Genomic DNA, 25,888 nt, shown 5'->3' with positions numbered 1-25,888 from the left:
GCCTCTAATAGGGCCCCTGGGATCGCCGCCGCCTCTGGGAGGGCCCCTGGGAGCCCCACCAACCGTGGGAGGGCCCCAGGGGGCGCCGCCGCCCTTGGGAGGGCACGGGGGACTCCACAGTTCGTGGAAGAGGTCCTGGGGGGTGCCACAGCTAATGGTAGGGCCCCTAAGGGATCCGCCGCTTTTGGGAGGGCCCTTGAGGGCGCCGCTGCTCCTGAGAGAGACCTGGGGGCGCCACAGCCCCTGGAAGAGGCCTTGGGAGTGCTACAGCCTCTGGCAGGGCCTATTGGAGCTCCACCTTCCCTGAAAGTGCCCTTGCAGGCGATGCCGCCCCAGGCAGGGCTCCTGGGAGCGTCGCCGCCCCTGGCAGGGCCCTTGGGGTCACGACTGCCCTTGGGAGGGTCTTTGGAGGCACCGCCGGCCTCGAAAAGGGCCTCTAGGGACGTTGCCACCCATAGAGAGGGCCCATGGGGGTGCTGCCGTCCCTGGTAAGGCCCCCGGGTGCGCCGTCGCCCCTGGAAGGCTCGTGGGGCCACCACCACCCCTGGGAGGGTCCTTGCAGGTTCGCCGGCCAATGGTGGGACATTGGGGGCGCCACTGCCCCTGGCAGGGTCCCTGGGATCGCCGCCACCCCTAAGGAGAACCCGCCTCCTGTGGTAGGGCTCCTAAAGGCGCCGCCACCCTTGTGAGGGCTCCTAGTACCACCTCAGCATCTGGGAGGTCCCTTGGGAGCGTCCACGCCCCTGGAAGGACCCCTGGGCGCCATTGCCCTTAATAGGGCCGCTTGGGACGTCACAGCCCATGTCATGGGTCCCTTGGGGCGTCGCTGCCCCTGAGAGGGTCCAGGAGAGCATATCCACCTCTAAGGAGAGCCCCAGACGACCCGCTGCTCTTGGGAATGTCCCAGGGAGCGCCGCCGCCCCTAGGAGGGCCCTGGGGACGCCAGAGCCTCTGGAAGAGGCCCTGAGGATACCACAGCCCCTGACAGGGACCCCTGGGGGCGCCGTTGCCCCTGAGAGGGGCCCGGGGAGCGCCGGCAACCCTAAGTTGGGCCCTTGGGGAAGCCACTGCCCGTGGAAGGGCCGCTGGGTGCTCTGTTGCCCCTGGGAATGCCCTTGCGAGCGTCGCACCTGTTAGGGCAAATGGGAGGGCTCCAGGGAACGCTGACCCCGTAGGGCCCCTGGGGCAGTTGGTTCTGCACTATTTAGAACAATGGGAGATATGACGTTAAATAAATACACCGCCCACAACATTTCCAGTATCATCTTCCTCATGAACAATGTGAAGGAGAATAAATATCGAACAGGAAAACATAAGTTGGGGTGTTATGCTGACTGACTGCTCTGTTCTCCTATTGGCTGTTATTTGGTGGATTTACATTTTAGTCCACCAATCACAGTTAAGTAAGGGATTGCTGTTCGGACGCAATATGTACGACACCACAACCAAGGAAGCAAAAGGGATCCTGCGAGGGGCCGCCTCTAATAGGGCCCCTGGGATCGCCGCCGCCTCTGGGAGGGCCCCTGGGAGCCCCACCAACCGTGGGAGGGCCCCAGGGGGCGCCGCCGCCCTTGGGAGGGCACGGGGGACTCCACAGTTCCTGGAAGAGGTCCTGGGGGTGCCACAGCTAATGGTAGGGCCCCTAAGGGATCCGCCGCTTTTGGGAGGGCCCTTGAGGGCGCCGCTGCTCCTGAGAGAGACCTGGGGGCGCCACAGCCCCTGGAAGAGGCCTTGGGAGTGCTACAGCCTCTGGCAGGGCCTATTGGGGCTCCACCTTCCCTGAAAGTGCCCTTGCAGGCGATGCCGCCCCAGGCAGGGCTCCTGGGAGCGTCGCCGCCCATGGCAGGGCCCATGGGGTCACGACTGCCCTTGGGAGGGTCTTTGGAGGCACCGCCGGCCTTGAAAAGGGCCTCTAGGGACGTTGCCACCCATAGAGAGGGCCCATGGGGGTGCTGCCGTCCCTGGTAAGGCCCCCGGGTGCGCCGTCGCCCCTGGAAGGCTCGTGGGGCCACCACCACCCCTGGGAGGGTCCTTGCAGGTTCGCCGGCCAATGGTGGGACTTTGGGGGCGCCCCCACCCGTGGGATGGCCCCTGGGGGGGAGCCACTGCCCCTGGCAGGGTCCCTGGGATTGCCGCCACCCCTAAGGAGGACCCGCCTCCCGTGGTAGGGCCCCTAAAGACGCCGCCACCCTTGTGAGGGCTCCTAGTACCGCCTCAGCATCTGGGAGGTCCCTTGGGAGCGTCCACGCCCCTTGGAAGACTCCTGGGGCGCCATCGCCCTAATAGGGCCCCTTGAGACGTCACAGCCCTTGTCATGGGCCCCTTGGGGCGTCGCTGCCCTTGAGAGGGTCCAGGAGAGCTTCTCCACCCCAAAGGAGAGCCCCAGGGGCCCTGCTGCCCTTGGGAGGGCCCCACGGGGCGCCGCCGCGCCTAGGACGACCCTGCGGACGCCAGACCCTCTGGAATATGCCCTGAGGATACCACAGCCCCTGACAGGGACACCTGTGGCCGCCGTTGCCCCTGAGAGGGCCCCGGGGAGCGCCGGCACCCCTAAGTTGGGCCCTTGGGGAAGCCACTGCCCCTGGAAGGGCCGCTGGGTGCGCTGTTGCCCCTGGGAATGCCCTTGCGAGCGCCGCACCTGTTAGGGCAAATGGGAGGGCTCCAGGGAGTGCTGACCCCGTAGGGCCCCTGGGGCAGTTGGTTCTGCACTATTTAGAATAATGGGAGATATGACGTTAAATAAATACACCGCCCACAACATTTCCAGTATCATCTTCCTCATGAACAATGTGAAGGAGAATAAATATCGAACAGGAAAACATAAGTTGGGGTGTTGTGCTGACTGACTGCTCTGTTCTCCTATTGGCTGTTATTTGGTGGATTTACATTTTAGTCCACCAATCACAGTTAAGTAAGGGATTGCTGTTCGTACGCAATATGTACGACACCACAACCAAGGAAGCAAAAGGAATCCTGTGAGGGGCCGCCTCTAATAGGGCCCCTGGGATCGCCGCTGCCTCTGGGAGGGCCCCTGGGAGCCCCACCAACCGTGGGAGGGCCCCAGGGGGCGCCGCCGCCCTTGGGAGGGCACGGGGGACTCCACAGTTCCTGGAAGAGGTCCTGGGGGGTGCCACAGCTAATGGTAGGGCCCCTAAGGGATCCGCCGCTTTTGGGAGGGCCCTTGAGGGCGCCGCTGCTCCTGAGAGAGACCTGGGGGTGCCACAGCCCCTGGAAGAGGCCTCTGGCAGGTCCTATTGGGGCTCCACCTTCCCTGAAAGTGCCCTTGCAGGCGATGCCGCCCCAGGCAGGGCTCTTGGGAGCGTCGCCGCCCCTGGCAGGGCCCTTGGGGTCACGACTGCTCTTGGGAGGGTCTTTGGAGGCACCGCCGGCCTTGAAAAGGGCTTCTAGGGACGTTGCCACCCATAGAGAGGGCCCATGGGGGTGCTGCCGTCCCTGGTAAGGCCCCGGGTGCGCCGTCGCCCCTGGAAGGCTCGTGGGGCCACCACCACCCCTGGGAGGGTCTTTGCAGGTTCGCCGGCCAATGGTGGGACTTTGGGGGCGCCCCCACCCGTGGGATGGCCCCTGGGGGGGGGCCACTGCCCCTGGCAGGGTCCCTGGGATTGCCGCCACCCCTAAGGAGGACCCGCCTCCCGTGGTAGGGCTCCTAAAGACGCCGCCACCCTTGTGAGGGCTCCTAGTACCGCCTCAGCATCTGGGAGGTCCCTTGGGAGCGTCCACGCCCCTTGGAAGATTCCTGGGGCGCCATCGCCCTAATAGGGCCCCTTGAGACGTCACAGCCCATGTCAAGGGCCCCTTGGGGCGTCGCTGCCCTTGAGAGAAGGTCCAGGAGCTTCTCCACCCAAAGGAGAGCCCCAGGGGCCCTGCTGCCCTTGGGAGGGCCCCACGGGGCGCCGCCGCGCCTAGGAGGACCCTGCGGACGCCAGACCCTCTGGAATAGGCCCTGAGATACCACAGCCCCTGACAGGGACACCTGTGGCCGCCGTTGCCCCTGAGAGGGCCCCGGGGAGCGCCGGCACCCCTAAGTTGGGCCCTTGGGGAAGCCACTGCCCCTGGAAGGGCCGCTGGGTGCGCTGTTGCCCCTGGGAATGCCCCTGCGCGCCCGCACCTGTTAGGGCAAATGGGAGGGCTCCAGGAGTGCTGCCTGACGCCCGTAGACCTGGGGCAGTTGGTTCTGCACTATTTAGAACAATGGGAGATATGGCGTTAAATAAATACACAGCCCAACATTTCCAGTATCATCTTCCTCATGAACAATGTGAAGGAGAATAAATATCGAACAGGAAAACATAAGTTGGGGTGTTGTGCTGACTGACTGCTCTGTTCTCCTATTGGCTGTTATTTGGTGGATTTACATTTTAGTCCACCAATCACAGTTAAGTAAGGGATTGCTGTTCGTACGCAATATGTACGACACCACAACCAAGGAAGCAAAAGGGATCCTGCGAGGGGCCGCCTCTAATAGGGCCCCTGGGATCGCCGCCGCCTCTGGGAGGGCCCCTGGGAGCCCCACCAACCGTGGGAGGGCCCCAGGGGGCGCCGCCGCCCTTGGGAGGGCACGGGGGACTCCACAGTTCCTGGAAGAGGTCCTGGGGGTGCCACAGCTAATGGTAGGGCCCCTAAGGGATCCGCCGCTTTTGGGAGGGCCCTTGAGGGCGCCGCTGCTCCTGAGAGAGACCTGGGGGCGCCACAGCCCCTGGAAGAGGCCTTGGGAGTGCTACAGCCTCTGGCAGGGCCTATTGGGGCTCCACCTTCCCTGAAAGTGCCCTTGCAGGCGATGCCGCCCCAGGCAGGGCTCCTGGGAGCGTCGCCGCCCCTGGCAGGGCCCTTGGGGTCACGACTGCCCTTGGGAGGGTCTTTGGAGGCACCGCCGGCCTTGAAAAGGGCCTCTAGGGACGTTGCCACCCATAGAGAGGGCCCATGGGGGTGCTGCCGTCCCTGGTAAGGCCCCCGGGTGCGCGTCGCCCCTGGAAGGCTCGTGGGGCCACCACCACCCCTGGGAGGGTCCTTGCAGGTTCGCCGGCCAATGGTGGGACATTGGGGGCGCCACTGCCCCTGGCAGGGTCCCTGGGATCGCCGCCACCCCTAAGGAGAACCCGCCTCCTGTGGTAGGGCTCCTAAAGGCGCCGCCACCCTTGTGAGGGCTCCTAGTACCACCTCAGCATCTGGGAGGTCCCTTGGGAGCGTCCACGCCCCTGGAAGGACCCCTGGGCGCCATTGCCCTTAATAGGGCCGCTTGGGACGTCACAGCCCATGTCATGGGTCCCTTGGGGCGTCGCTGCCCCTGAGAGGGTCCAGGAGAGCATATCCACCCCTAAGGAGAGCCCCAGACGACCCGCTGCTCTTGGGAATGTCCCAGGGAGCGCCGCCGCCCCTAGGAGGGCCCTGGGGACGCCAGAGCCTCTGGAAGAGGCCCTGAGGATACCACAGCCCCTGACAGGGACCCCTGGGGGCGCCGTTGCCCCTGAGAGGGGCCCGGGGAGCGCCGGCAACCCTAAGTTGGGCCCTTGGGGAAGCCACTGCCCGTGGAAGGGCCGCTGGGTGCGCTGTTGCCCCTGGGAATGCCCCTGCGAGCGCCGCACCTGTTAGGGCAAATGGGAGGGCTCCAGGGAGTGCTGACCCCGTAGGGCCCCTGGGGCAGTTGGTTCTGCACTATTTAGAACAATGGGAGATATGACGTTAAATAAATACACCGCCCACAACATTTCCAGTATCATCTTCCTCATGAACAATGTGAAGGAGAATAAATATCGAACAGGAAAACATAAGTTGGGGTGTTATGCTGACTGACTGCTCTGTTCTCCTATTGGCTGTTATTTGGTGGATTTACATTTTAGTCCACCAATCACAGTTAAGTAAGGGATTGCTGTTCGTACGCAATATGTACGACACCACAACCAAGGAAGCAAAAGGGATCCTGCGAGGGGCCGCCTCTAATAGGGCCCCTGGGATCGCCGCCGCCTCTGGGAGGGCCCCTGGGAGCCCCACCAACCGTGGGAGGGCCCCAGGGGGCGCCGCCGCCCTTGGGAGGGCACGGGGGACTCCACAGTTCCTGGAAGAGGTCCTGGGGGTGCCACAGCTAATGGTAGGGCCCCTAAGGGATCCGCCGCTTTTGGGAGGGCCCTTGAGGGCGCCGCTGCTCCTGAGAGAGACCTGGGGCGCCACAGCCCCTGGAAGAGGCCTTGGGAGTGCTACAGCCTCTGGCAGGGCCTATTGGGGCTCCACCTTCCCTGAAAGTGCCCTTGCAGGCGATGCCGCCCCAGGCAGGGCTCCTGGGAGCGTCGCCGCCCCTGGCAGGGCCCTTGGGGTCACGACTGCCCTTGGGAGGGTCTTTGGAGGCACCGCCGGCCTTGAAAAGGGCCTCTAGGGACGTTGCCACCCATAGAGAGGGCCCATGGGGGTGCTGCCGTCCCTGGTAAGGCCCCCGGGTGCGCCGTCGCCCCTGGAAGGCTCGTGGGGCCACCACCACCCCTGGGAGGGTCCTTGCAGGTTCGCCGGCCAATGGTGGGACTTTGGGGGCGCCCCCACCCGTGGGATGGCCCCTGGGGGGGGCCACTGCCCCTGGCAGGGTCCCTGGGATTGCCGCCACCCCTAAGGAGGACCCGCCTCCCGTGGTAGGGCCCCTAAAGACGCCGCCACCCTTGTGAGGGCTCCTAGTACCGCCTCAGCATCTGGGAGGTCCCTTGGGAGCGTCCACGCCCCTTGGAAGACTCCTGGGGCGCCATCGCCCTAATAGGGCCCCTTGAGACGTCACAGCCCATGTCAGGGGCCCCTTGGGGCGTCGCTGCCCTTGAGAGGGTCCAGGAGAGCTTCTCCACCCCAAAGGAGAGCCCCAGGGGCCCTGCTGCCCTTGGGAGGGCCCCACGGGGCGCCGCCGCGCCTAGGAGGACCCTGCGACGCCAGACCCTCTGGAATAGGCCCTGAGGATACCACAGCCCTGACAGGGACACCTGTGGCCGCCGTTGCCCCTGAGAGGGCCCCGGGGAGCGCCGGCACCCCTAAGTTGGGCCCTTGGGGAAGCCACTGCCCCTGGAAGGGCCGCTGGGTGCGCTGTTGCCCCTGGGAATGCCCCTGCGAGCGCCGCACCTGTTAGGGCAAATGGGAGGGCTCCAGGGAGTGCTGACCCCGTAGGGCCCCTGGGGCAGTTGGTTCTGCACTATTTAGAACAATGGGAGATATGACGTTAAATAAATACACCGCCCACAACATTTCCAGTATCATCTTCCTCATGAACAATGTGAAGGAGAATAAATATCGAACAGGAAAACATAAGTTGGGGTGTTATGCTGACTGACTGCTCTGTTCTCCTATTGGCTGTTATTTGGTGGATTTACATTTTAGTCCACCAATCACAGTTAAGTAAGGGATTGCTGTTCGTACGCAATATGTACGACACCACAACCAAGGAAGCAAAAGGGATCCTGCGAGGGGCCGCCTCTAATAGGGCCCCTGGGATCGCCGCCGCCTCTGGGAGGGCCCCTGGGAGCCCCACCAACCGTGGGAGGGCCCCAGGGGGCGCCGCCGCCCTTGGGAGGGCACGGGGGACTCCACAGTTCCTGGAAGAGGTCCTGGGGGTGCCACAGCTAATGGTAGGGCCCCTAAGGGATCCGCCGCTTTTGGGAGGGCCCTTGAGGGCGCCGCTGCTCCTGAGAGAGACCTGGGGGCGCCACAGCCCCTGGAAGAGGCCTTGGGAGTGCTACAGCCTCTGGCAGGGCCTATTGGAGCTCCACCTTCCCTGAAAGTGCCCTTGCAGGCGATGCCGCCCCAGGCAGGGCTCCTGGGAGCGTCGCCGCCCCTGGCAGGGCCCTTGGGGTCACGACTGCCCTTGGGAGGGTCTTTGGAGGCACCGCCGGCCTTGAAAAGGGCCTCTAGGGACGTTGCCACCCATAGAGAGGGCCCATGGGGGTGCTGCCGTCCCTGGTAAGGCCCCCGGGTGCGCCGTCGCCCCTGGAAGGCTCGTGGGGCCACCACCACCCCTGGGAGGGTCCTTGCAGGTTCGCCGGCCAATGGTGGGACATTGGGGGCGCCACTGCCCCTGGCAGGGTCCCTGGGATCGCCGCCACCCCTAAGGAGAACCCGCCTCCTGTGGTAGGGCTCCTAAAGGCGCCGCCACCCTTGTGAGGGCTCCTAGTACCACCTCAGCATCTGGGAGGTCCCTTGGGAGCGTCCACGCCCCTGGAAGGACCCCTGGGCGCCATTGCCCTTAATAGGGCCGCTTGGGACGTCACAGCCCATGTCATGGGTCCCTTGGGGCGTCGCTGCCCCTGAGAGGGTCCAGGAGAGCATATCCACCTCTAAGGAGAGCCCCAGACGACCCGCTGCTCTTGGGAATGTCCCAGGGAGCGCCGCCGCCCCTAGGAGGGCCCTGGGGACGCCAGAGCCTCTGGAAGAGGCCCTGAGGATACCACAGCCCCTGACAGGGACCCCTGGGGGCGCCGTTGCCCCTGAGAGTGGCCCGGGGAGCGCCGGCAACCCTAAGTTGGGCCCTTTGGGAAGCCACTGCCCGTGGAAGGGCCGCTGGGTGCTCTGTTGCCCCTGGGAATGCCCTTGCGAGCGTCGCACCTGTTAGGGCAAATGGGAGGGCTCCAGGGAACGCTGACCCCGTAGGGCCCCTGGGGCAGTTGGTTCTGCACTATTTAGAACAATGGGAGATATGACGTTAAATAAATACACCGCCCACAACATTTCCAGTATCATTTTCCTCATGAACAATGTGAAGGAGAATAAATATCGAACAGGAAAACATAAGTTGGGGTGTTGTGCTGAGTGACTGCTCTGTTTTCCTATTGGCTGTTATTTGGTGGATTTACATTTTAGTCCACCAATCACAGTTAAGTAAGGGATTGCTGTTCGTACGCAATATGTACGACACCACAACCAAGGAAGCAAAAGGGATCCTGCGAGGGGCCGCCTCTAATAGGGCCCCTGGGATCGCCGCCGCCTCTGGGAGGGCCCCTGGGAGCCCCACCAACCGTGGGAGGGCCCCAGGGGGCGCCGCCGTCCTTGGGAGGGCACGGGGGACTCCACAGTTCCTGGAAGAGGTCCTGGGGGTGCCACAGCTAATGGTAGGGCCCCTAAGGGATCCGCCGCTTTTGGGAGGGCCCTTGAGGGCGCCGCTGCTCCTGAGAGAGACCTGGGGGCGCCACAGCCCCTGGAAGAGGCCTTGGGAGTGCTACAGCCTCTGGCAGGGCCTATTGGGGCTCCACCTTCCCTGAAAGTGCCCTTTGCGAGCGATGCCATGAGCAGGGGCTCCTGAGAACGTCGCCGCCTAGCAGGACGCCATTGGGGTCGACTTCACCCATGGGAGGGTCTTTGGAGGCAACATACCGGCCCTTAAGGGCCTCTAGGGTTGCCACCCATAGAGAGAGAGGGGCCCATGGGGTGCGGCCGTCCCTGGTAAGGCCCCCAGTGCGTCTCCCCTGCAAGGCTCGTGGGGCCACCACCACCACCCCTGGGAGGGTCCTTGCAGTTCACTTAGGCCAATGGTGTGGGACTTTGGGGCGCCCCCACCCGTGGGATGGCTGGCCCCTGGGGGCCACTGCCCCTGGCAGGGGTCCCTGGGATTGCCGCCACCCCTAAGGAAGGACCCCGCCTCTTGTGGTAGGGCTCCTAAAGACACTTACTTCCTGCTGTAGAATATAGTACCGCCTCAGCATCTGGGAGACCGCCCGGGAGCGTCCACGCCCCTTGGAAGACTCCTGGGGCGCCATCGCCCTAATAGGGCCCCTTGAGACGTCACATCCCATGTCAGGGGCCCCTTGGGGCGTCGCTGCCCTTGAGAGGGTCCAGGAGAGCTTCTCCACCCCAAAGGAGAGCCCCAGGGGCCCTGCTGCTCTTGGGAATGTCCCAGGGAGCGCCGCCGCCCCTAGGAGGGCCCTGGGGACGCCAGAGCCTCTGGAAGAGGCCCTGAGGATACCACAGCCCCTGACAGGGACCCCTGGGGGCGCCGTTGCCCCTGAGAGTGGCCCGGGGAGCGCCGGCAACCCTAAGTTGGGCCCTTTGGGAAGCCACTGCCCGTGGAAGGGCCGCTGGGTGCTCTGTTGCCCCTGGGAATGCCCTTGCGAGCGTCGCACCTGTTAGGGCAAATGGGAGGGCTCCAGGGAACGCTGACCCCGTAGGGCCCCTGGGGCAGTTGGTTCTGCACTATTTAGAACAATGGGAGATATGACGTTAAATAAATACACCGCCCACAACATTTCCAGTATCATTTTCCTCATGAACAATGTGAAGGAGAATAAATATCGAACAGGAAAACATAAGTTGGGGTGTTGTGCTGACTGACTGCTCTGTTTTCCTATTGGCTGTTATTTGGTGGATTTACATTTTAGTCCACCAATCACAGTTAAGTAAGGGATTGCTGTTCGTACGCAATATGTACGACACCACAACCAAGGAAGCAAAAGGGATCCTGCGAGGGGCCGCCTCTAATAGGGCCCCTGGGATCGCCGCCGCCTCTGGGAGGGCCCCTGGGAGCCCCACCAACCGTGGGAGGGCCCCAGGGGGCGCCGCCGTCCTTGGGAGGGCACGGGGGACTCCACAGTTCCTGGAAGAGGTCCTGGGGGTGCCACAGCTAATGGTAGGGCCCCTAAGGGATCCGCCGCTTTTGGGAGGGCCCTTGAGGGCGCCGCTGCTCCTGAGAGAGACCTGGGGGCGCCACAGCCCCTGGAAGAGGCCTTGGGAGTGCTACAGCCTCTGGCAGGGCCTATTGGGGCTCCTCCTTCCCTGAAAGTGCCCTTGCAGGCGATGCCGCCCCAGGCAGGGCTCCTGGGAACGTCGCCGCCCCTGGCAGGGCCCTTGGGGTCACGACTGCCCTTGGGAGGGTCTTTGGTGGCACCGCCGGCCTTGAAAAGGGCCTCTAGGGACGTTGCCACCCATAGAGAGGGCCCATGGGGGTGCTGCCGTCCCTGGTAAGGCGCCCGGGTGCGCCGTCGCCCCTGGAAGGCTCGTGGGGCCACCACCACCCCTGGGAGGGTCCTTGCAGGTTCGCCGGCCAATGGTGGGACTTTGGGGGCGCCCCCACCCGTGGGATGGCCCCTGGGGGGGGGCCACTGCCCCTGGCAGGGTCCCTGGGATTGCCGCCACCCCTAAGGAGGACCCGCCTCCCGTGGTAGGGCTCCTAAAGACGCCGCCACCCTTGTGAGGGCTCCTAATACCGCCTCAGCATCTGGGAGGTCCCTTGGGAGCGTCCACGCCCCTTGGAAGAGTCCTGGGGCGCCATCGCCCTAATAGGGCCCCTTGAGACGTCACAGCCCATGTCAGGGGCCCCTTGGGGCGTCGCTGCCCTTAAGAGGGTCCAGGAGAGCTTCTCCACCCCAAAGGAAAGCCCCAGGGGCCCTGCTGCCCTTGGGAGGGCCCCACGGGGCGCCGCCGCGCCTAGGAGGACCCTGCGGACGCCAGACCCTCTGGAATAGGCCCTGAGGATACCACAGCCCCTGCCAGGGACACCTGTGGCCGCCGTTGCCCCTGAGAGGGCCCCGGGGAGCGCCGGCACCCCTAAGTTGGGCCCTTGGGGAAGCCACTGCCCCTGGAAGGGCCGCTGGGTGCGCTGTTGCCCCTGGGAATGCCCCTGCGAGCGCCGCACCTGTTAGGGCAAATGGGAGGGCTCCAGGGAGTGCTGACCCCGTAGGGCCCCTGGGGCAGTTGGTTCTGCACTATTTAGAACAATGGGAGATATGACGTTAAATAAATACACCGCCCACAACATTTCCAGTATCATCTTCCTCATGAACAATGTGAAGGAGAATAAATATCGAACAGGAAAACATAAGTTGGGGTGTGATGCTGACTGACTGCTCTTGTTCTCCTATTGGCTGTTATTTGGTGGATTTACATTTAGCCACCTCAATCACAGTTAAGTAAGGGATTGCTGTTCGACGCAATATGTACGACACCACAACTAAGGAAGCAAAGTGGGATCCTGTGAGGGGCCGCCCTCAGGATCCCCAACCCCCGAGGGCTCCCAGGCGCTGCCGCCTTGGGAGGGCACGGGACCTGCAGTTCCTGAAGAGTCCTTGGGGGTGCCACAGCACGGTAGGCCCCTGCTGAACGCCGCTTTTGGAGGGCCCTTGAGGGCGCCAAGCGTTCCTGAGAGAGACCTGGGGCGCCACAGCCCCTGGAAGAGGCCTTGGGAGTGCTACAGCCTCTGGCAGGGCCTATTGGGGCTCCACCTTCCCTGAAAGTGCCCTTGCAGGCGATGCCGCCCCAGGCAGGGCTCCTGGGAGCGTCGCCGCCCCTGGCAGGGACCTTGGGGTCACGACTGCCCTTGGGAGGGTCTTTGGAGGCACCGCCGGCCTTAAAAAGGGCCTCTAGGGACGTTGCCACCCATAGAGAGGGCCCATGGGGGTGCTGCCGTTCCTGGTAAGGCCCCCGGGTGCGCCGTCGCCCCTGGAAGGCTCGTGGGGCCACCACCACCCCTGGGAGGGTCCTTGCAGGTTCGCCGGCCAATGGTGGGACTTTGGGGGCGCCCCCACCCGTGGGATGGCCCCTGGGGGGGGCCACTGCCCCTGGCAGGGTCCCTGGGATTGCCGCCACCCCTAAGGAGGACCCGCCTCCCGTGGTAGGGCCCCTAAAGACGCCGCCACCCTTGTGAGGGCTCCTAGTACCGCCTCAGCATCTGGGAGGTCCCTTGGGAGCGTCCACGCCCCTTGGAAGACTCCTGGGGCGCCATCACCCTAATAGGGCCCCTTGAGACGTCACAGCCCATGTCAGGGGCCCCTTGGGGCGTCGCTGCCCTTGAGAGGGTCCAGGAGAGCTTCTCCACCCCAAAGGAGAACCCCAGGGGCCCTGCTGCCCTTGGGAGGGCCCTACGGGGCGCCGCCGCCCCTAGGAGGACCCTGCAGACGCCAGACCCTCTGGAATAGGCCCTGAGTATACCACAGCCCCTGACAGGGACACCTGTGGCCGCCGTTGCCCCTGAGAGGGCCCCGGGGAGTGCCGGCACCCCTAAGTTGGGCCCTTGGGGAAGCCACTGCCCCTGGAAGGGCCGGTGGGTGCGCTGTTGCCCCTGGGAATGCCCCTGCGAGCGCCGCACCTGTTAGGGCAAATGGGAGGGCTCCAGGGAGTGCTGACCCCGTAGGGCCCCTGGGGCAGTTGGTTCTGCACTATTTAGAACAATGGGAGATATGACGTTAAATAAATACACCGCCCACAACATTTCCAGTATCATCTTCCTCATGAACAATGTGAAGGAGAATAAATATCGAACAGGAAAACATAAGTTGGGGTGTGATGCTGACTGACTGCTCTGTTCTCCTATTGGCTGTTATTTGGTGGATTTACATTTTAGTCCACCAATCACAGTTAAGTAAGGGATTGCTGTTCGGACGCAATATGTACGACACCACAACTAAGGAAGCAAAAGGGATCCTGTGAGGGGCCGCCTCTAATAGGGCCCCTGGGATCGCCACCGCCTCTGGGAGGGCCCCTGGGAGCCCCACCAACCGTGGGAGGGCCCCAGGGGGCGCCGCCGCCCTTGGGAGGGCACGGGGGACTCCACAGTTCCTGGAAGAGGTCCTGGGGGTGCCACAGCTAATGGTAGGGCCCCTAAGGGATCCGCCGCTTTTGGGAGGGCCCTTGAGGGCGCCGCTGCTCCTGAGAGAGACCTGGGGGCGCCACAGCCCCTGGAAGAGGCCTTGGGAGTGCTACAGCCTCTGGCAGGGCCTATTGGGGCTCCACCTTCCCTGAAAGTGCCCTTGCAGGCGATGCCGCCCCAGGCAGGGCTCTTGGGAGCGTCGCCGCCCCTGGCAGGGCCCTTGGGGTCACGACTGCCCTTGGGAGGGTCTTTGGAGGCACCGCCGGCCTTGAAAAGGGCCTCTAGGGACGTTGCCACCCATAGAGAGGGCCCATGGGGGTGCTGCCGCCCCTGGTAAGGCCCCCGGGTGCGCCGTCGCCCCTGGAAGGCTCGTGGGGCCACCACCACCCCTGGGAGGGTCCTTGCAGGTTCGCCGGCCAATGGTGGGACTTTGGGGGCGCCCCCACCCGTGGGATGGCCCCTGGGGGGGGCCACTGCCCCTGGCAGGGTCCCTGGGATCGCCGCCACCCCTAAGGAGAACCCGCCTCCTGTGGTAGGGCTCCTAAAGGCGCCGCCACCCTTGTGAGGGCTCCTAGTACCACCTCAGCATCTGGGAGGTCCCTTGGGAGCGTCCATGCCCCTGGAAGGACCCCTGGGCGCCATTGCCCTTAATAGGGCCGCTTGGGACGTCACAGCCCATGTCATGGGTCCCTTGGGGCGTCGCTGCCCCTGAGAGGGTCCAGGAGAGCATATCCACCTCTAAGGAGAGCCCCAGACGACCCGCTGCTCTTGGGAATGTCCCAGGGAGCGCCGCCGCCCCTAGGAGGGCCCTGGGGACGCCAGAGCCTCTGGAAGAGGCCCTGAGGATACCACAGCCCCTGACAGGGACCCCTGGGGGCGCCGTTGCCCCTGAGAGTGGCCCGGGGAGCGCCGGCAACCCTAAGTTGGGCCCTTTGGGAAGCCACTGCCCGTGGAAGGGCCGCTGGGTGCTCTGTTGCCCCTGGGAATGCCCTTGCGAGCGTCGCACCTGTTAGGGCAAATGGGAGGGCTCCAGGGAACGCTGACCCCGTAGGGCCCCTGGGGCAGTTGGTTCTGCACTATTTAGAACAATGGGAGATATGACGTTAAATAAATACACCGCCCACAACATTTCCAGTATCATTTTCCTCATGAACAATGTGAAGGAGAATAAATATCGAACAGGAAAACATAAGTTGGGGGTGTTGTGCTGACTGACTGCTCTGTTCTCCTATTGGCTGTTATTTGGTGGATTTACATTTTAGTCCACCAATCACAGTTAAGTAAGGGATTGCTGTTCGTACGCAATATGTACGACACCACAACCAAGGAAGCAAAAGGGATCCTGCGAGGGGCCGCCTCTAATAGGGCCCCTGGGATCGCCGCCGCCTCTGGGAGGGCCCCTGGGAGCCCCACCAACCGTGGGAGGGCCCCAGGGGGCGCCGCCGTCCTTGGGAGGGCACGGGGGACTCCACAGTTCCTGGAAGAGGTCCTGGGTGTGCCACAGCTAATGGTAAGGCCCCTAAGGGATCCGCCGCTTTTGGGAGGGCCCTTGAGGGCGCCGCTGCTCCTGAGAGAGACCTGGGGGCGCCTTGAGAGTGCTACAGCCTCTGGCAGGGCCTATTGGGGCTCCACCTTCCCTGAAAGTGCCCTTGCAGGCGATGCCGCCCCAGGCAGGGCTCTTGGGAGCGTCGCCGCCCCTGGCTGGGCCCTTGGGGTCACGACTGCCCTTGGGAGGGTCTTTGGAGGCACCGCCGGCCTTGAAAAGGGCCTCTAGGGACGTTGCCACCCATAGAGAGGGCCCATGGGGGTGCTGCCGTCCCTGGTAAGGCCCCGGGTGCGCCGTCGCCCCTGGAAGGCTCGTGGGGCCACCACCACCCCTGGGAGGGTCCTTGCAGGTTCGCCGGCCAATGGTGGGACTTTGGGGGCGCCCCCACCCGTGGGATGGCCCCTGGGGGGGGCCACTGCCCCTGGCAGGGTCCCTGGGATTGCCGCCACCCCTAAGGAGTACCCGCCTCCCGTGGTAGGGCTCCTAAAGACGCCGCCACCCTTGTGAGGGCTCCTTGTACCGCCTCAGCATCTGGGAGGTCCCTTGGGAGCGTCCACGCCCCTTGGAAGACTCCTGGGGCGCCATCGCCCTAATAGGGGCCCTTGAGACGTCACAGCCCATGTCAGGGGCCCCTTGGGGCGTCGCTGCCCTTGAGAGGGTCCAGGAGAGCTTCTCCACCCCAAAGGAGAGCCCCAGGGGCCCTGCTGCCCTTGGGAGGGCCCCACGGGGCGCCCCCGCGCCTAGGAGGACCCTGCGGACGCCAGACCCTCTGGAATAGGCCCTGAGGATACCACAGCTCCTGACAGGGACACCTGTGGCCGCCGTTGCCCCTGAGAGGGCCCCGGGGAGCGCCGGCACCCCTAAGTTGGGCCCTTGGGGAAGCCACTGCCCCTGGAAGGGCCGCTGGGTGCGCTGTTGCCCCTGGGAATGCCCCTGCGAGCGCCGCACCTGTTAGGGCAAATGGGAGGGCTCCAGGGAGTGCTGACCCCGTAGGGCCCCTGGGGCAGTTGGTTCTGCACTATTTAGAACAATGGGAGATATGACGTTAAATAAATACACCGCCCACAACATTTCCAGTATCATCTTCCTCATGAACAATGTGAAGGAGAATAAATATCGAACAGGAAAACATAAGTTGGGGTGTTATGCTGACTGACTGCTCTGTTCTCCTATTGGCTGTTATTTGGTGGATTTACATTTTAGTCCACCAATCACAGTTAAGTAAGGGATTGCTGTTCGGACGCAATATGTGCGACACCACAACCAAGGAAGCAAAAGGATCCTCACGGGAATACCGCCTCTGTGGGGCCCTGGGATGTACCGCCTCAGGAGGGCCTGGGGCCCACTAACCGTGGGAGAATTTGAGGCGCCGCCATGGAGGACTCCACGAGGTCCTGGGGTGCCACAGCTAATGGTAAGACTAAGGGATCACCGCTTTTGGGAGGGAGGGCCTTGAGGGCACCGCTCTGCTCCTGAGAGAGAGACCTGGGGCTTGCAGCCCCTGGAAGGGCCTTGGGAGTGCTACAGCCTCTGGCAGGGCCTATTGGGGCTCCACCTTCCCTGAAAGTGCCCTTGCAGGCGATGCCGCCCCAGGCAGGGCTCCTGGGAGCCTTCGCCGCCCCTGGCAGGGCCCTTGGCGTCACGACTGCCCTTGGGAGGGTCTTTGGAGGCACCGCCGGCCTTGAAAAGGGCCTCTAGGGACGTTGCCACCCATAGAGAGGGCCCATGGGGGTGCTGCCGTCCCTGGTAAGGCCCCCGGGTGCGCCGTCGCCCCTGGAAGGCTCGTGGGGCCATCACCACCCCTGGGAGGGTCCTTGCAGGTTCGCCGGCCAATGGTGGGACTTTGGGGGCGCCCCCACCCGTGGGATGGCCCCTGGGGGGGGCCACTGCCCCTGGCAGGGTCACTGGGATTGCCGCCACCCCTAAGGAGGACCCGCCTCCCGTGGTAGGGCCCCTAAAGACGCCGCCACCCTTGTGAGGGCTCCTCGTACCGCCTAAGCATCTGGGAGGTACCTTGGGAGCGTCCACGCCCCTTGGAAGACTCCTGGGGCGCCATCGCCCTAATAGGGCCCCTTGAGACGTCACAGCCCATGTCAGGGGCCCCTTGGGGCGTCGCTGCCCTTGAGAGGGTCCAGGAGAGCTTCTCCACCCCAAAGGAGAGCCCCAGGGGCCCTGCTGCCCTTGGGAGGGCCCCACGGGGCGCCCCCGCGCCTAGGAGGACCCTGCGGACGCCAGACCCTCTGGAATAGGCCCTGAGGATACCACAGCTCCTGACAGGGACACCTGTGGCCGCCGTTGCCCCTGAGAGGGCCCCGGGGAGCGCCGGCACCCCTAAGTTGGGCCCTTGGGGAAGCCACTGCCCCTGGAAGGGCCGCTGGGTGCGCTGTTGCCCCTGGGAATGCCCCTGCGAGCGCCGCACCTGTTAGGGCAAATGGGAGGGCTCCAGGGAGTGCTGACCCTGTATGGCCCCTGGGGCAGTTGGTTCTGCACTATTTAGAACAATGGGAGATATGACGTTAAATAAATACACCGCCCACAACATTTCCAGTGTCATCTTCCTCATGAACAATGTGAAGGAGAATAAATATCGAACAGGAAAACATAAGTTGGGGTGTTATGCTGACTGACTGCTCTGTTCTCCTATTGGCTGTTATTTGGTGGATTTACATTTTAGTCCACCAATCACAGTTAAGTAAGGGATTGCTGTTCGTACGCAATATGTACGACACCACAACCAAGGAAGCAAAAGGGATCCTGCGAGGGGCCGCCTCTAATAGGGCCCCTGGGATCGCCGCCGCCTCTGGGAGGGCCCCTGGGAGCCCCACCAACCGTGGGAGGGCCCCAGGGGGCGCCGCCGCCCTTGGGAGGGCACGGGGGACTCCACAGTTCCTGGAAGAGGTCCTGGGGGGTGCCACAGCTAATAAAAGGGCCCCTAAGGGATCCGCCGCTTTTGGGAGGGCCCTTGAGGGCGCCGCTGCTCCTGAGAGAGACCTGGGGGAGCCACAGCCCCTGGAAGAGGCCTTGGGAGTGCTACAGCCTCTGGCAGGGCCTATTGGAGCTCCACCTTCCCTGAAAGTGCCCTTGCAGGCGATGCCGCCCCAGGCAGGGCTCCTGGGAGCGTCGCCGCCCCTGGCAGGGCCCTTGGGGTCACGACTGCCCTTGGGAGGGTCTTTGGAGGCACCGCCGGCCTTGAAAAGGGCCTCTAGGGACGTTGCCACCCATAGAGAGGGCCCATGGGGGTGCTGCCGTCCCTGGTAAGGCCCCCGGGTGCGCCGTCGCCCCTGGAAGGCTCGTGGGGCCACCACCACCCCTGGGAGGGTCCTTGCAGGTTCGCCGGCCAATGGTGGGACATTGGGGGCGCCACTGCCCCTGGCAGGGACCCTGGGATCGCCGCCACCCCTAAGGAGAACCCGCCTCCTGTGGTAGGGCTCCTAAAGGCGCCGCCACCCTTGTGAGGGCTCCTAGTACCGCCTCAGCATCTGGGAGGTCCCTTGGGAGCGTCCACGCCCCTTGGAAGACTCCTGGGGCGCCATCGCCCTAATAGGGCCCCTTGAGACGTCACAGCCCATGTCAGGGGCCCCTTGGGGCGTCGCTGCCCTTGAGAGGGTCCAGGAGAGCTTCTCCACCCCAAAGGAGAGCCCCAGGGGCCCTGCTGCCCTTGGGAGGGCCCTACGGGGCGCCGCCGCGCCTAGGAGGACCCTGCGGACGCCAGACCCTCTGGAATAGGCCCTGAGCATACCACAGCCCCTGACAGGGACACCTGTGGCCGCCGTTGCCCCTGAGAGGGCCCCGGGGAGCGCCGGCACCCCTAAGTTGGGCCCTTGGGGAAGCCACTGCCCCTGGAAGGGCCGCTGGGTGCGCTGTTGCCCCTGGGAATGCCCCTGCGAGCGCCGCACCTGTTAGGGCAAATGGGAGGGCTCCAGGGAGTGCTGACCCCATAGGGCCCCTGGGGCAGTTGGTTCTGCACTATTTAGAACAATGGGAGATATGACGTTAAATAAATACACCGCCCACAACATTTCCAGTATCATCTTCCTCATGAACAATGTGAAGGAGAATAAATATCGAACAGGAAAACATAAGTTGGGGTGTTATGCTGACTGACTGCTCTGTTCTCCTATTGGCTGTTATTTGGTGGATTTACATTTTAGTCCACCAATCACAGTTAAGTAAGGGATTGCTGTTCGTACGCAATATGTACGACACCACAACCAAGGAAGCAAAAGGGATCTTGCGAGGGGCCACCTCTAATAGGGCCCCTGGGATCGCCGCCGCCTCTGGGAGGGCCCCTGGGAGCCCCACCAACCGTGGGAGGGCCCCAGGGGGCGCCGCCGCCCTTGAGAGGGCACGGGGGACTCCACAGTTCCTTTAAGAGGTCCTGGGGGGTGCCACAGCTAATGGTAGGGCCCCTAAGGGATCCGCCGCTTTTGGGAGGGCCCTTGAGGGCGCCGCTGCTCCTGAGAGAGACCTGGGGGCGCCACAGCCCCTGGAAGAGGCCTTGGGAGTGCTACAGCCTCTGGTAGGGCCTATTGGGGCTCCAACTTCCCTGAAAGTGCCCTTGCAGGCGATGCCGCCCCAGGCAGGGCTCTTGGGAGCGTCGCCGCCCCTGGCAGGGCCCTTGGGGTCACGACTGCCCTTGGGAGTGGCCCTGACGCACCGGCTGGCCTTGAAGGGCCTCTAGGACGGCTGCCCATAGAGAGGGCCCATGGGGGGCTGCTGTCCCTGGTAAGGCCCCTGCGGGCCGCCCTGGAAGGCCTGGCTGCCCACTGGAGTCTGGTGGCTGGCCAATGGTGGGGATGATATGGGCGCCCCCACCCGTGGATGGCCCCTGGGGGGGCCACACGCCCCCTGGCAGGGTCCCTGGGATTGCCACCCCCATAACCTGCCCGTGGTAGGGGCCCCTAAAGACGCCGCCACCCCAGCAGGGCTGGGAGGTCCACCCTTGGAAGACTCCTGGGGCGCCATCGCCCTAATAGGGCCCCTTGAGACGTCACAGCCCATGTCAGGGGCCCCTTGGGGCGTCGCTGCCCTTGAGAGGGTCCAGGAGAGCTTCTCCACACCAAAGGAGAGCCCCAGGGGCCCTGCTGCCCTTGGGAGGGCCCCACGGGGCGCCGCCGCGCCTAGGAGGACCCTGCGGACGCCAGACCCTCTGGAATAGGCCCTGAGGATACCACAGCCCCTGCCAGGGACACCTGTGGCCGCTGTTGCCCCTGAGAGGGCCCCGGGGAGCGCCGGCATCCCTAAGTTGGGCCCTTGGGGAAGCCACTGCCCCTGGAAGGGCCGCTGGGTGCGCTGTTGCCCCTGGGAATGCCCCTGCGAGCGCCGCACCTGTTAGGGCAAATGGGAGGGCTCCAGGGAGTGCTGACCCCGTAGGGCCCCTGGGTCAGTTGGTTCTGCACTATTTAGAACAATGGGAGATATGACGTTAAATAAATACACCGCCCACAACATTTCCAGTATCATCTTCCTCATGAACAATGTGAAGGAGAATAAATATCGAACAGGAAAACATAAGTTGGGGTGTTATGCTGACTGACTGCTCTGTTCTCCTATTGGCTGTTATTTGGTGGATTTACATTTTAGTCCACCAATCACAGTTAAGTAAGGGATTGCTGTTCGTACGCAATATGTACGACACCACAACCAAGGAAGCAAAAGGGATCCTGCGAGGGGCGACCTCTAATAGGGCCCCTGGGATCGCCGCCGCCTCTGGGAAGGCCCCTGGGAGCCCCACCAACCGTGGGAGGGCACCAGGGGGCGCCGCCGCCCTTGGGAGGGCACGGGGGACTCCACAGTTCCTGGAAGAGGTCCTGGGGGTGCCACAGCTAATGGTAGGGCCCCTAAGGGATCCACCGCTTTTGGGAGGGCCCTTGAGGGCGCCGCTGCTCCTGAGAGAGACCTGGGGACGCCACAGCCCCTGTAAGAGGCCTTGGGAGTGCTACAGCTTCTGGCAGGGCCTATTGGGGCTCCACCTTCCCTGAAAGCCCCTGCAGGCGATGCCGCCCCAGGCAGGCCCTGGGAGCGCCACTTGGCAGCCCTTGGGTCACGACTGCCCTGAGGCCTGAGCACTGCCAGCTCCTGAAAAGGGTCTCTCTAGGATGCTGCCACCCAGAGGCCCAAAGTGCCCATCCCTGGTGGCACCTGCGCCACGCCGCCCCTGGAAGGCTCAGGTGGGGGCCACCACCACCCTGGGAGGACCCCAGGTCTGCCCACAATGGTGGATTCTCAGCGCCCCCACCCATGGTATGGTTCTGGGGGGCCACTGCACCCTGGCAGGGTCCCTGGGATTGCCGCCACCCCTAAGGAGGACCCGCCTCCCGTGGTAGGGCCCCTAAAGACGCCGCCACCCTTGTGAGGGCTCCTAGTATCGCCTTAGCATCTGGGAGGTCCCTTGGGAGCGTCCACGCCCCTTGGAAGACTCCTGGTGCGCCATCGCCCTAATAGGGCCCCTTGAGACGTCACAGCCCATGTCAGGGGCCCCTTGGGGCGTCGCTGCCCTTGAGAGGGTCCAGGAGAGCTTCTCCACCCCAAAGGAGAGCCCCAGGGGCCCTGCTGCCCTTGGGAGGGCCCCACGGGGCGCCCCCGCGCCTAGGAGGACCCTGCAGACGCCAGACCCTCTGGAATAGGCCCTGAGGATACCACAGCTCCTGACAGGGACACCTGTGGCCGCCGTTGCCCCTGAGAGGGCCCCGGGGAGCGCCGGCACCCCTAAGTTGGGCACTTGGGGAAGCCACTGCCCCTGGAAGGGCCGCTGGGTGCGCTGTTGCCCCTGGGAATGCCCCTGCGAGCGCCGCACCTGTTAGGGCAAATGGGAGGGCTCCAGGGAGTGCTGACCCTGTATGGCCCCTGGGGCAGTTGGTTCTGCACTATTTAGAACAATGGGAGATATGACGTTAAATAAATACACCGCCCACAACATTTCCAGTATCATCTTCCTCATGAACAATGTGAAGGAGAATAAATATCGAACAGGAAAACATAAGTTGGGGTGTGATGCTGACTGACTGCTCTGTTCTCCTATTGGCTGTTATTTGGTGGATTTACATTTTAGTCCACCAATCACAGTTAAGTAAGGGATTGCTGTTCGGACGCAATATGTACGACACCACAACTAAGGAAGCAAAAGGGATCCTGTGAGGGGCCGCCTCTAATAGGGCCCCTGGGATCGCCACCGCCTCTGGGAGGGCCCCTGGGAGCCCCACCAACCGTGGGAGGGCCCCAGGGGGCGCCGCCGCCCTTGGGAGGGCACGGGGGACTCCACAGTTCCTGGAAGAGGTCCTGGGGGTGCCACAGCTAATGGTAGGGCCCCTAAGGGATCCGCCGCTTTTGGGAGGGCCCTTGAGGGCGCCGCTGCTCCTGAGAGAGACCTGGGGGCGCCACAGCCCCTGGAAGAGGCCTTGGGAGTGCTACAGCCTCTGGCAGGGCCTATTGGGGCTCCACCTTCCCTGAAAGTGCCCTTGCAGGCGATGCCGCCCCAGGCAGGGCTCCTGGGAGCGTCGCCGCCCCTGGCAGGGCCCTTGGGGTCACGACTGCCCTTGGGAGGGTCTTTGGAGGCACCGCCGGCCTTGAAAAGGGCCTCTAGGGACGTTGCCACCCATAGAGAGGGCCCATGGGGGTGCTGCCGTCCCTGGTAAGGCCCCCGGGTGCGCCGTCGCCCCTGGAAGGCTCGTGGGGCCACCACCACCCCTGGGAGGGTCCTTGCAGGTTCGCCGGCCAATGGTGGGACTTTGGGGGCGCCCCCACCCGTGGGATGGCCCCTGGGGGGGGCCACTGCCCCTGGCAGGGTCCCTGGGATTGCCGCCACCCCTAAGGAGGACCCGCCTCCCGTGGTAGGGCCCCTAAAGACGCCGCCACCCTTGTGAGGGCTCCTAGTACCGCCTCAGCATCTGGGAGGTCCCTTGGGAGCGTCCACGCCCCTTGGAAGACTCCTGGGGCGCCATCGCCCTAATAGGGCCCCTTGAGACGTCACAGCCCATGTCAGGGGCCCCTTGGGGCGTCGCTGCCCTTGAGAGGGTCCAGGAGAGCTTCTCCACCCCAAAGGAGAGCCCCAGGGGCCCTGCTGCCCTTGGGAGGGCCCCACGGGGCGCCGCCGCGCCTAGGAGGACCCTGCGGACGCCAGACCCTCTGGAATAGGCCCTGAGGATACCACAGCCCCTGACAGGGACACCTGTGGCCGCCGTTGCCCCTGAGAGGGCCCCGGGGAGCGCCGGCACCCCTAAGTTGGGCCCTTGGGGAAGCCACTGCCCCTGGAAGGGCCGCTGGGTGCGCTGTTGCCCCTGGGAATGCCCCTGCGAGCGCCGCACCTGTTAGGGCAAATGGGAGGGCTCCAGGGAGTGCTGACCCCGTAGGGCCCCTGGGGCAGTTGGTTCTGCACTATTTAGAACAATGGGAGATATGACGTTAAATAAATACACCGCCCACAACATTTCCAGTATCATCTTCCTCATGAACAATGTGAAGGAGAATAAATATCGAACAGGAAAACATAAGTTGGGGTGTTATGCTGACTGACTGCTCTGTTCTCCTATTGGCTGTTATTTGGTGGATTTACATTTTAGTCCACCAATCACAGTTAAGTAAGGGATTGCTGTTCGTACGCAATATGTACGACACCACAACCAAGGAAGCAAAAGGGATCCTGCGAGGGGCCGCCTCTAATAGGGCCCCTGGGATCGCCGCCGCCTCTGGGAGGGCCCCTGGGAGCCCCACCAACCGTGGGAGGGCCCCAGGGGGCGCCGCCGCCCTTGGGAGGGCACGGGGGACTCCACAGTTCCTGGAAGAGGTCCTGGGGGTGCCACAGCTAATGGTAGGGCCCCTAAGGGATCCGCCGCTTTTGGGAGGGCCCTTGAGGGCGCCGCTGCTCCTGAGAGAGACCTGGGGGCGCCACAGCCCCTGGAAGAGGCCTTGGGAGTGCTACAGCCTCTGGCAGGGCCTATTGGGGCTCCACCTTCCCTGAAAGTGCCCTTGCAGGCGATGCCGCCCCAGGCAGGGCTCCTGGGAGCGTCGCCGCCCCTGGCAGGGCCCTTGGGGTCACGACTGCCCTTGGGAGGGTCTTTGGAGGCACCGCCGGCCTTGAAAAGGGCCTCTAGGGACGTTGCCACCCATAGAGAGGGCCCATGGAGGTGCTGCCGTCCCTGGTAAGGCCCCCGGGTGCGCCGTCGCCCCTGGAAGGCTCTTGGGGCCATCACCACCCCTGGGAGGGTCCTTGCAGGTTCGCCGGCCAATGGTGGGACATTGGGGGCGCCACTGCCCCTGGCAGGGTCCCTGGGATCGCCGCCACCCCTAAGGAGAACCCGCCTCCTGTGGTAGGGCTCCTAAAGGCGCCGCCACCCTTGTGAGGGCTCCTAGTACCACCTCAGCATCTGGGAGGTCCCTTGGGAGCGTCCACGCCACTGGAAGGACCCCTGGGCGCCATTGCCCTTAATAGGGCCGCTTGGGACGTCACAGCCCATGTCATGGGTCCCTTGGGGCGTCGCTGCCCCTGAGAGGGTCCAGGAGAGCATATCCACCCCTAAGGAGAGCCCCAGACGACCCGCTGCTCTTGGGAATGTCCCAGGGAGCGCCGCCGCCCCTAGGAGGGCCCTGGGGACGCCAGAGCCTCTGGAAGAGGCCCTGAGGATACCACAGCCCCTGACAGGGACCCCTGGGGGCGCCGTTGCCCCTGAGAGGGGCCCGGGGAGCGCCGGCAACCCTAAGTTGGGCCCTTGGGGAAGCCACTGCTCGTGGAAGGGCCGCTGGGTGCTCTGTTGCCCCTGGGAATGCCCTTGCGAGCGTCGCACCTGTTAGGGCAAATGGGAGGGCTCCAGGGAATGCTGACCCCGTAGGGCCCCTGGGGCAGTTGGTTCTGCACTATTTAGAACAATGGGAGATATGACGTTAAATAAATACACCGCCCACAACATTTCCAGTATCATCTTCCTCATGAACAATGCAAAGGAGAATAAATATCGAACAGGAAAACATAAGTTGGGGTGTTGTGCTGACTGACTGCTCTGTTCTCCTATTGGCTGTTATTTGGTATATTTACATTTTAGTCCACCAATCACAGTTAAGTAAGGGATTGCTGGACGTATGCAATATGTACGACACCACAACCAAGGAAGCTATTGGATCCCTTTGAGGGGACGCCTCTAATAGAGCCCCTGGGGGCTCTGCCACCTTTGGGAGGGCCCCTGGGAACGCCGCTGCCCCTGGAAAAGGCGCTGGGGGTGCTAAATCCCCTGGCAAGTCACCTGGGAGCCCCGCCAATTTTGGGAGGGTCTTGGTGGTGCCGCCGCCCTTGGAACGGCCCATGGGGGCGCCATGTCCCATGGAAGTGGACCCTGGGTCGGCACAGCCCCTGGCAGGGCCCCTGACAAGGACCTCGGGGTCGCGACTGCCCTTGGGAGGATCTTTGGGGGCACCTCTTCATTTGGTAGGGCCGCTGGGGGCACAGTCGCCCCTGGGAGCTACCCTGGGAATGCCACCGCCCCTGTTAGAGCACCCTGGGAGGGCCCCTGGGGTCTCCACCGCCTTTGGGAAGTCCCCTGGGAGTACATCCCCCCCCCCCCCTCATGAAATGGGCCGTCCCAGCGACGGCGGAGCCCCCAGGGAACCCTCTCAGGGTTCACGGCGCCCCCAGGGGCCCTCCCAAGGGAAGAGGAGCCCCCAGCGACCCTTCCAGGGGCGGTGGTGCCCTCAGGGACCCTCCCACAGGGGCGTTGAGCCCAGGGGGCCCTTCTGGGGCTTTAGAGCCGCTGGGGGCTCAGCCAGCGGCAGCGGCGCCCACAGGGGCCTTTTAAGGGCGGTGACGG

General features: G+C 64.1%; 7 protein-coding genes across 7 annotated transcripts in view; 2 read left to right on the top strand and 5 right to left on the bottom strand.

The window, feature by feature from the left end:
• LOC121865120 (small nuclear ribonucleoprotein-associated protein B'-like) overlaps positions 1-492 on the top strand; it is a 1,629-nt gene extending 1,137 nt beyond the window's left edge. The window contains exon 2 of the mRNA XM_042364447.1: positions 12-492. Coding sequence (XP_042220381.1) covers positions 12-492 — 481 coding nt within the window. The remainder of the gene's footprint in view (positions 1-11) is intronic.
• Positions 493-1,481: 989 nt separating this feature from the next.
• Positions 1,482-5,273, bottom strand: LOC121865118 (collagen alpha-1(III) chain-like). The gene is made up of 6 exons (XM_042364446.1): positions 5,173-5,273; positions 4,536-5,014; positions 3,947-4,192; positions 3,049-3,404; positions 2,211-2,638; positions 1,482-2,091 (listed from the first exon to the last, which is right to left on the bottom strand). Exons 1-6 carry the CDS (start codon positions 5,271-5,273, stop codon positions 1,482-1,484), a joined length of 2,220 nt encoding a protein of 739 aa, XP_042220380.1.
• A 1,507-nt stretch (positions 5,274-6,780) lies between these two features.
• On the bottom strand, positions 6,781-9,728 carry LOC121865117 (basic salivary proline-rich protein 1-like). Its single transcript, XM_042364445.1, has 4 exons — positions 9,642-9,728; positions 8,153-8,580; positions 7,558-8,083; positions 6,781-7,104 (listed from the first exon to the last, which is right to left on the bottom strand). The coding sequence occupies exons 1-4, from the start codon at positions 9,726-9,728 to the stop codon at positions 6,781-6,783; spliced, it is 1,365 nt and encodes a 454-aa protein (XP_042220379.1).
• Positions 9,729-10,442: 714 nt separating this feature from the next.
• Positions 10,443-14,228, bottom strand: LOC121865116 (collagen alpha-1(I) chain-like). The gene is made up of 6 exons (XM_042364444.1): positions 14,128-14,228; positions 13,502-14,090; positions 12,621-13,048; positions 11,905-12,502; positions 11,172-11,599; positions 10,443-11,052 (listed from the first exon to the last, which is right to left on the bottom strand). Exons 1-6 carry the CDS (start codon positions 14,226-14,228, stop codon positions 10,443-10,445), a joined length of 2,754 nt encoding a protein of 917 aa, XP_042220378.1.
• Positions 14,229-17,049: 2,821 nt separating this feature from the next.
• Positions 17,050-19,034, bottom strand: LOC121865115 (translation initiation factor IF-2-like). Its single transcript, XM_042364443.1, has 3 exons — positions 18,810-19,034; positions 17,831-18,526; positions 17,050-17,514 (listed from the first exon to the last, which is right to left on the bottom strand). The coding sequence occupies exons 1-3, from the start codon at positions 19,032-19,034 to the stop codon at positions 17,050-17,052; spliced, it is 1,386 nt and encodes a 461-aa protein (XP_042220377.1).
• A 1,688-nt stretch (positions 19,035-20,722) lies between these two features.
• LOC121865114 (proline-rich proteoglycan 2-like) lies at positions 20,723-21,450 on the top strand. The gene is made up of 2 exons (XM_042364442.1): positions 20,723-20,926; positions 21,193-21,450. The coding sequence occupies exons 1-2, from the start codon at positions 20,723-20,725 to the stop codon at positions 21,448-21,450; spliced, it is 462 nt and encodes a 153-aa protein (XP_042220376.1).
• Positions 21,451-21,456: 6 nt separating this feature from the next.
• Positions 21,457-24,280, bottom strand: LOC121865113 (basic salivary proline-rich protein 1-like). Its single transcript, XM_042364441.1, has 4 exons — positions 23,852-24,280; positions 22,971-23,398; positions 22,345-22,852; positions 21,457-21,891 (listed from the first exon to the last, which is right to left on the bottom strand). Exons 1-4 carry the CDS (start codon positions 24,278-24,280, stop codon positions 21,457-21,459), a joined length of 1,800 nt encoding a protein of 599 aa, XP_042220375.1.
• Positions 24,281-25,888: the final 1,608 nt, after the last annotated feature.

The sequence above is a fragment of the Homarus americanus genome, unplaced genomic scaffold (assembly GCF_018991925.1).
Source record: "Homarus americanus isolate GMGI-L3 unplaced genomic scaffold, GMGI_Hamer_2.0 scaffold2539, whole genome shotgun sequence".
In the NCBI taxonomy this organism is placed as follows: domain Eukaryota; kingdom Metazoa; phylum Arthropoda; class Malacostraca; order Decapoda; family Nephropidae; genus Homarus; species Homarus americanus.
This window is presented reverse-complemented; position numbering and strand designations above follow the sequence as displayed.